At 43.0% G+C, this 8621-nt stretch overlaps 1 protein-coding gene and 1 long non-coding RNA gene across 3 annotated transcripts; one reads left to right on the top strand and one right to left on the bottom strand.

Annotated features, from left to right (window-relative positions):
* Positions 1 to 4: 4 nt before the first annotated feature.
* On the top strand, positions 5 to 8572 carry LOC112644512 (uncharacterized). Of its 2 annotated transcripts, none has more exons than XR_004809011.2 (3): positions 5 to 130; positions 233 to 397; positions 8409 to 8572. It is a non-coding gene; the product is annotated as an uncharacterized LOC112644512 (long non-coding RNA). The 2 variants fall into 2 exon arrangements; XR_007413348.1 differs by lacking the exon at positions 8409 to 8572 and adding an exon at positions 1805 to 2664.
* FABP7 (fatty acid binding protein 7) lies at positions 3509 to 7670 on the bottom strand. The gene is made up of 4 exons (XM_025422918.3): positions 7427 to 7670; positions 6837 to 7009; positions 6081 to 6182; positions 3509 to 3875 (listed from the first exon to the last, which is right to left on the bottom strand). The coding sequence occupies exons 1-4, from the start codon at positions 7497 to 7499 to the stop codon at positions 3825 to 3827; spliced, it is 399 nt and encodes a 132-aa protein (XP_025278703.1). The 5' UTR covers positions 7500 to 7670; the 3' UTR covers positions 3509 to 3824.
* Positions 8573 to 8621: the final 49 nt, after the last annotated feature.

Here is an 8621-nt window from a genome sequence, read left to right as displayed (position 1 = left end):
CTCCCCGGGCCGCGGGGCTCCTGGACTTTCGGTCGCCGCGGCCACCACCGGCCTCTTATGCGTCGGGCAAACCCCAGCGGGGGGCCCTCCCCCGGCCGCAGGTCCCGCGACCGCGCCCCCGGGAATCGCAGTGAGTGACGGTTCCCGGGCCCCACCCCGGGCCAAGTCCGTCGAAAACTCGGGGTGCGGGGTGGGGGGGATAAGAGCCCAGCAGGTGTGTTTTCTTAAAAAGCCCTCCAGGTGACGCTGCAGTGATGCTGACGTTGGAGAGCTCGGCTCAGGGACTCCAGGTTCCAGGGCTTTTGCTTGGTTGCTCGTTGACAGCGTCTGGGCCCCGAGATGCCGGAGAAGCAGAAATAGAGCCTCTTGATCTTCCTCTTCTAAGGAATCTTTAAAGGTACTTGGCCCGACAGTGGGGCCGAGATCCCCCAGCCCGCCTCGGGTTCTTGGTTCCTTCTTTGGCCATTGATGAGGATGCTGGCCTCCTGAAGGTCACCAGCACACAGCTTCAATTTGCAGGACATGGAATTCCTCCGGAGAGGAAAATACCCTGCGGAATGACTGGCCTCATAAAAGATGCTATAAAATGTATTTGTTTCCCAGCCCAGGAAACCTTATATTATATCCCGCGTGGTTTAATTAATGGGCCACATGAAAGGGGCTTTGCAATGAATGGGAATCAAGGTGCTTCCGTTTTGTTTCATGTGCTGCCAGCGTAGTTAGGGCCTGCCTCAGTTTTAGGGTCACTCAGAGAGCCCTTCAAGAAGCAAAATGCTTCCCAGGGGTGGCAGGATGGTCTTTGGAATTTCTCAGGCCAGCCACCTCAAAGGTATGGAGGAGAAGGGACAGGGGGAAAAAATGGTCAACAGATGAGAGAGAATGACTTTAAGGACAGCACGATGACTTGTGTGTTTCTAGCCCAAACGTTTTCAAAGATGGGAAAAGGATTTTTTTAATGTGTAAAAATAGCAATTTTCGGTCCACGCCCCCCGCCCCCCCCCCCCCCACCTATTTCAATAAGTTTTACTGGAAGTGAATTGATTGTGAAGCAGTTCAGAACCTAGGAATAAAATACCACACGCACGTGTTGAATCCTAAGCAGTGCTTGAAATCCTATAAAAGACAAAGGGTAGAAACATCATTCTCCCTTCTACTCCCTGTTTTCTTTTGTTTTCCTTTATACCTCCTCCATTAGAAGTGCAAAGCTACAGAGCCCCAACATTTTGGGTTTTCCCCTTAAGCTTGGACATGAGCTTCTAGGCCCCCATGTCCCAGGTGGAGGAGTCATTTGTTGTGAGGGAAAGCACATGTGACAGTGGGGGGGCCACGGCTTACTCATCATCCAACTGTGGATTTCACAAGACAGCCTTTACTCAAGTTTGTAGGCCCTGGGATTTCACAAACGTTTTTCCAGGGCCTGTTGGTCAAATTGCCTGTAGGCTCGGTAATTTTCCCTGTTCTATGAACTATATTAAAAACAAAAAGGGCAACCCAGAAAACTTAGGACATTGGCTGATTACTACGTGAGCCAGAATACTGCTTGAAGAAAAATGACTGGCAACTACCCTGTAAACATTTAGGAAGCAACGATATTCGTTAATTGCCTTCCCAGAAAAATGCATTTGGTCCACCATTGCAGCTCTTGATCTTTGTAATTGGAATTTTGTTTCTCATTGAGGCCACCCAAAACCCGCCCCGTTCTTCACTCCATGAGACAGTTGTTATGCAAATAAATGCCCACAGGATGCCTAATTATAATGAGCCAAAGCTACTGAATCCCCATCCTTGGCCTTGTATCTTTAAGGACAGAGAGGCCAGAGTCTGCGTTTCTACTGGAGCATAGGCTGGAATCACCAAGAGAAATCAGTCTTTCAACAGAAGCAAAGACGAAGCTGTCTGAGCAATTCAGAGCAAACTCTCTCAATGTTGTGTTTCATGCTTTTAAAGACGAAAGCATGGGGTGCCTGGGTGGCTCAGTTGGTTTAACATTGGCTCTTGGGGATGCCTGGGTGGCTCAGCGGTTTGGCGCCTGTCTTGGGCTCAGGGCCTGATGCTGGAGACCCGGGATCCAGTCCCACATCGGGCCCCCTGGGTGGAGCCTGTCTGTGTGTGTGTGTGTGTGTGTGTGTGTGTGTGTCTCATGAATAAATAAATAAAATCTTAAAAAAATTAAAAAAAAAAAACATTGGCTCTTGATCTCAGGGTTATGAGTTCAAGCCCTTACATTGGGCTCCACTCAGGGTGTGGATCCTACTGAAAAAAAAGTGTAGGGGGGTGTTGACTGTACTTTTAGGGATGGTCATCTTAGAAAATCTTTGTTGGCATTCAGTAATAATTGTATTCATATGTTAAATCCCATAGCTGTACTTTAGTTTTTCCTACTTTTCATTATAGTAACTAAAGTAATCCAATAGTCGGATAATAGTATCATGATGGTGAATTTTGTAAGTGAAAGTAAGTTTCCTCATGCTTCTTTCTGTAAGTTAATTGGGCCTTCAATGAATTTATAGAAATTTACTGAAATCACCTGGCTAATCAAAATGAATATGGCATATTTTTTTCCTGAAAAATATTTACCCTATTATCCTTCCCAGAAGAAAAAGATTTCCTAAGGAGTGGTCAGGGAAACTAAGATCTTGCCCCCCACCCCCCACCCAAGCAATATTTAAGCTGAAATGTCAATTTTTAAGAATAAATGAAGAGGAAAAATCACAAAGTTTACAGTATTGTTACTAATTATGAGAATGTGGACATGTAAACCCAATATTCAATTTCCCCTTCAGCAAAATAAAAATACTACTATCTGCCTTCATATTGTTGGTTTGGGAAAATGGATAAAAAGCATTTTATAAACAATGAAATACAGAGTAACAGTTGTTTGTGTCTACTTACAAAGGCAAACACTAATAGGCTACAAATAGATATTTATCTTCTCTTGGTCAACTCAGTTCCAAGAATGCCGCCCCCCACACACACCCAAAAAAAGGAATTTGAATGCCTTAGTTCCTTTTATGCACACTCCATTTTAGCACTCTCACTGACTTCACTGATAGTTCAGTTCAACGTACTTGTCTGGAGACACATCTTATAATCCAGGATAAAATTGACTTTCTTTTCCTATTTACCTTTCAATACGAAACTTGAATTATATGACATTTTGATTATGTAAAGTTTTGACTATATTTACCTTTTAATAAGACATTTTCATGTATATTATTTTGCTTTATCAGCCTACATGTTCCTAATAGCAGCCCAAGCCACCATTACAAGGCTCCTTTGGGTTCTTACCAATGAATTTAATTGTCACAAATTCTCTATGCAAGTCTCAACCAAATCTGTGGCATTTCCACTTTTCCTCAGGCTTCTGCTTATTTCTTTTTAATTAGTATTTTAAACAAAGCGCTTACTTTTCCACCTTTGCTTTAGACAATAAGAAAGGTTATTCTGTCTAAAACCTCCCAATGTATAATTCCCGGCCAGATTAGTAATATTAAAAACAAAGACAAAATTTCTTATGGGTGTAAGATTTTTATTCCAATTTGATTTGCATTCCAAGGGAAATTATAAAATGTATTCATTTCTTTATTTTTAAAACGTGGCCTAAAATTTTTAATATGAATTATAAAACATTATCGATTTGCAGATCAAAATTGGGCTAGTGGCAGTAAAAAGTTTTTAAGACAAGTTTTTAAAGCACCATTTTCCACCTCCACATCAAAGATAACCTTCTAGTTAGTGATCACCCATGCTGTAATAGGATAACACTGAGACTTGAGTAAACAGAAAAACCGTAGAGCTTTTCCAACCCCAGATCAGGAGCCTTTCTATGCCTTCTCATACTGGCGAACAGCAACCACATCACCAAAAGTAAGAGTCTGGAAGATGCAAAAAATAATCAAATCTTTTTACACAAGAATAACAGAAGCTAAAATGTCTAAAGATTATCATATATAATTTATATGCAAAAGCATGATGTCATTTACAGACACTAAATGCTGCATAAGCTCTTCAGTTCTTAAAAAGGAAAGAAACTTTTTTTAATTTATTGAGTGAATGCCATGTACACATTGTTCATGTCTCTAAAAGTAAAATGAAGCAAAACACTGAGATTAAGTAGATTCAGGTCAAAAGAATTCCTTTGCCTCAAATTATCGAGGAGGTGATGGAGCAAAATAGCCATCTGCTTTGAAAGTGAATGGAGTTTATAGTAGGTTTTCGTAATAGATACATTTTGAAGACTTTTTAGAAAATTGAAATCATTTTAGAAAAGGGTATTTGGAATGACTTGTTTCAAAGTCATACAAATGCTTTGGCCGGTGTGAACTTTAGCTGATGTGAACCTAGGTGTCTAGGCAGGTGTAATATGGAACATGGACTTTTATGTCAAATCTCACTGGAAGAATTGCATAAATCCTCTTTACCAAACCTAGGAGGGGGGTTTAGTGTCCATTATTTTCATGTATTGACTTGACTTTCAAGAATATAGCGTGCCCTTGTCATCCATTACTTTAATCTTTTTTGAACTCAGCCTTGACTGACCAGTCATGCATGCCAAAGCTGAGCTACCAGTGTCCTGTATTCAGGCGGGGGGGGGGAAATGGAGAGAAAAGCATAAAGGAGAACCTCAGATTGAATCTTCGATAAATAAATCCTTTCTTTCGGTGATCAGTGCAAAAATAAGTGGGCAAATATTTGTTCACACAAAGGGAAAACTGACTCTCTGTTCCCCATCCCACTTGAACCCATGAAAAGAACCATGAATAATGTAAGCCCTGTGTCTTAATCTAGAACAATGCTGATTGCAGCAGATAGAAGAGAAAAAAAAAATCCATTTCCTTTAATCACAAAAACAAAAAAACCCTTTGTCCATTATCCTAGAAGGAATATGTAAATCTATCCCCCCCCCCGAAAAAACCCCCAAAATGCTATATTTGACTATCTCTCTGTCATCAAAATACCATTACTCAGTTACAAAAAGGTGCCTGGATGTTAGATTAAAACATAAAATTTTCCCCTGTTTATGATACTACCCCACCATTAGAGTTGTTGTTTTTTTAAGATTTTATGTATTTATTCATGAGAGACACAGAGAGAGGCAGAGACATAGGCAGAGAGAGATGCAGGCTCCCTGTGGGGAGCCCGATGTGGGACTCATCCCAGGACCCTGGGATCACACCCTGAGTCGAAGGAAGACGCTCAACCGCACAACCGCTCAACTGCTGAGCCACCCAGGCATCCCTGGAGTTTAATTTTTATATCATATAGTTTTTGCATGACTACCAGTATTGAACAGTCATATTTACAAGGCAACCTTATGCATCAAAAGAAAGACTGGAAAGAAGTAACATTAAGATGGTTCCCCTAAGGAGAAACTACACTTTTCTGCTATAACCTAAATTATCTGCACTGAACTCAGAGAACTTTTATGAACTAAAATATAAAATGTTTAAAAATCTCTTATTTATTACAGCAGCTGTAATTTCTCTGATATTCAGTAAGCTCGATATTCTTAGAGTTGTATCACTCCCTCTTATATATTTCCATGAATTTTTTTTAGAGATGTTATTTATTTATTTATTTATTTATTTATTTATTTGAGAAAGAGAGAGAGCATGAGAGGGAAGAGGAGCAGAGGGAGAGGGAGAGATTCACACTTGGAGCTAAGCACAGAGCCCTTCGTGAGGCTCAATCTCAGGACCCTGAGATCATGACCTGAGCTGAAACCAGGAGTCGGACGCTCAGCCAACTGAACCACCCAAGCTCCCCATGAATATTTTTATATTTAGATTTCATTTGAGGTTCAGACATTCACAGTAATCCTGCACCAATTCTTTTCACACTTTTAGCTTAGTCAATGGCAACTTTTAAAAACTATGCTGCATAGAATTTTCCTTTTTTTTTTTCTATAATTAAAGAAGCAGAGAGCCGAGTATAGTTAGCTAAGACATTTTTAATTTCTTCTGTTTTAGCCTAGGTCAGAGAGTCTTGCTGCAGATTTAATGTTATTAAAGAAGGAGATGGGAAGTGGGAGCAGGGAGTGCACAGCAAGAGGGAACAGAGGGGGGATTGCCATTACTTACCATAACCATTTTGCCATCCTTAATTTCTCTTACAAAATTTGTTTCTTTGCCATCCCACTTCTGTACATGAACAAGTTTGTCCCCATCCAGGCTAACAACAGACTGAGACCGACAACAAAATGCAGAACATAGCAAAAGGTCCAGGTTAGATTTCTGATATGAAACTCAAGTGAAGTGGTTTTTGAAGGAGTTACATAATTGAATACATGGCGATCAACTGATTATCCCATTAACGCTTATTAGTATCATATCCTCTGTTGCTTGTAGAGTCATTGTTATATAAACTCTATTCATTTAACATTTCCTTGAAATAGGTGCATCTAAATGCAAAAACGTCATCTATTAGGAATGAGAATCCTGAACAAGTACTCTCAGACCAGTCACTCGACTCTTTAAACAAAGCTTTACGAGGAGGCAAAACTGATCAATCTGAGGCCATCGGAGAGACTAATAAACAAAATGCAATCTTTGTTTTTAAATGAACACTGTTAGCTTTCTGAAATACAGATATGAAAAAAAAATATATATATAGTGAGAGACAAAGAGATTTGAGATTTGAGCGACAGCCAGTACCCACTGTTCAGAACACAACATGTGCGCACTAGAATGCAAAATGAATCCTGGCGTCCTCCCTGAATTGACGTGCCCAGAACATTCTCTCCTTCCCATCCCATCGTCTAACAAAGAGAGATGTCAGGAACCTCTCTTTTACTCCCTGCTCCCCATCCCCAGCCCAGAGAAGGAGCAGCTCCTTACCTTACAGTTTCTGTCATCTGCAGTGGTTTCATCAAACTCCTCTCCCAGGTGGAAACTAATCTCTGTGTTCTTGAACGTGCACTGAGTTCTGATCACCACTTTGTCCCCCTCCTGGCCGATGATCACGGTTGGTTTGGTCACATTTCCCACCTGCCTGGTGGCAAAGCCCACACCTGAAAAAGCAACACCGTTAGCTGGCAACTTCCAAAATAACTCGGGGGGCAGGACTCGGCTTTCCTATCCTGGAATCCAGGCCCGCCGAGCCTCAGTGTCAGTAGGACACGTTCAGCCCCTGAATCAGAACCTGCAGCCCCTGAGCTGTAAGGACTTGCGGGTGCTTAACTGGATGCACAGTGATAAGAGGAGAGAAAACACAAAGGTAGAGAAGCTTGGCCTCCTGCAGAGTAGTGGCTCCATTATTCAGCCCCAGGCAGGAAGGCAGGGGAAGGCCTCCTGAAAACCCCCCTGTGGGAAGCGCAGAGGCCAGCATTTGATGATGGCAGTGGGATGTGTCCTGGCCACTTGCCCATCTAGTGGGAGCTACAGAAGCTGCAGGTTAAGAGGAGCACAGCCCCCCTCTCTCTACCTACCTAGAGCCTTCATGTACTCATCAAAGTTCTGGCTGTCAGTCAGCTTCCAGGTAGCACAGAAAGCCTCCACCATCCTTGCCCTCTCCGGTAGCCCCGACGGCCGTTCAAGAGACAGGAGGGGGGCCTCTGGGTCTTCTTGCCACTGCAATGCCCAAGACCCCTTTGCACCCCGCAGCAGCTCCCGCCTTCTTATTTGGAGCCGAAGCAGGCAGAAAGCCAAGGATTTGAATGGCAAACACACCCTCCCCGTGTCCCCCTTTCTCAGGAGGCTGTCGCCCTGGGGAAGGGGGGTGGGAGGGTGGGAAGGGGGGGCTCAAGCGAGGTTCCAATCCGCTCGGTGATTGGCTCAGGCCACTGGGTTAGCAGAGTAGGGCGAGCTCCTCCCTATCCCCCTCTACAATCCTGCTGCTGAGAAAGCTCTGCAAGGATTCAATGGGGCTGGAGGCAGGGCATGGGGGAAATGAGAGAGGGTCTTTTAGGTTCAGCTCGAGAACTTGGCAAAGGCGATGCCAGACTGTGCAGGAAGAAAAAGATGCACAATAGGACATTCAGATTGATTTCCGTTCGTGGCAAAGTGGGTTACAAATGAGGACCCCCTTTAAGGAAAACCATTGAGATGCCAGGCTTTTCAGACAAAGGAGGCTGAATAGTGTCTTTTCTTTTCTCTCATATTTACGGGGAGGGCAAAACACAAGCTAGAATATGCCAAACGAGAAAAAGGGGGGGTAGGGGTGGGGGTGGAAATGCCTTCCCTGGATTGTGCAGCTAGAAGGCTACTCTGACTGAGTATCAATGGGATACTAACTAACTTTGGCCTCTTCCCAACGCAAACTGGGTGAATTTAAAGATCCATTGTCCTTTCTAAGAATCCGAGAGCCAGACTGAAATGGAAAATGGACCGAAGGAGGAGTATGGTTAGGATTCACTAATGAGGTTCAAAGTAAAGAAATGCTCTTTTTTTCTCTCTCTCTCTCTCCAACAGATTATAGAATCCATGTGGAAAAACAACATAACATGATTTAATAAGATTTTTGAATGACCTGCACGGTAGGACCTTTTGATTTCCTGAGGCCACGTCTATGTAAGTACCATCCGTATCTCAGTTGGGAGTTAACCAACACGGGTAGGGCAGGAATTGGAGGAGCGATGGGAATCAGAAGAGTTTTGGCTGTACTTGTTCTGATTCAGGGTCCCC

The sequence above is a fragment of the Canis lupus genome, chromosome 1, assembly GCF_003254725.2.
Source record: "Canis lupus dingo isolate Sandy chromosome 1, ASM325472v2, whole genome shotgun sequence".
Classification (NCBI taxonomy): Eukaryota; Metazoa; Chordata; class Mammalia; order Carnivora; family Canidae; genus Canis; species Canis lupus.
This window is presented reverse-complemented; position numbering and strand designations above follow the sequence as displayed.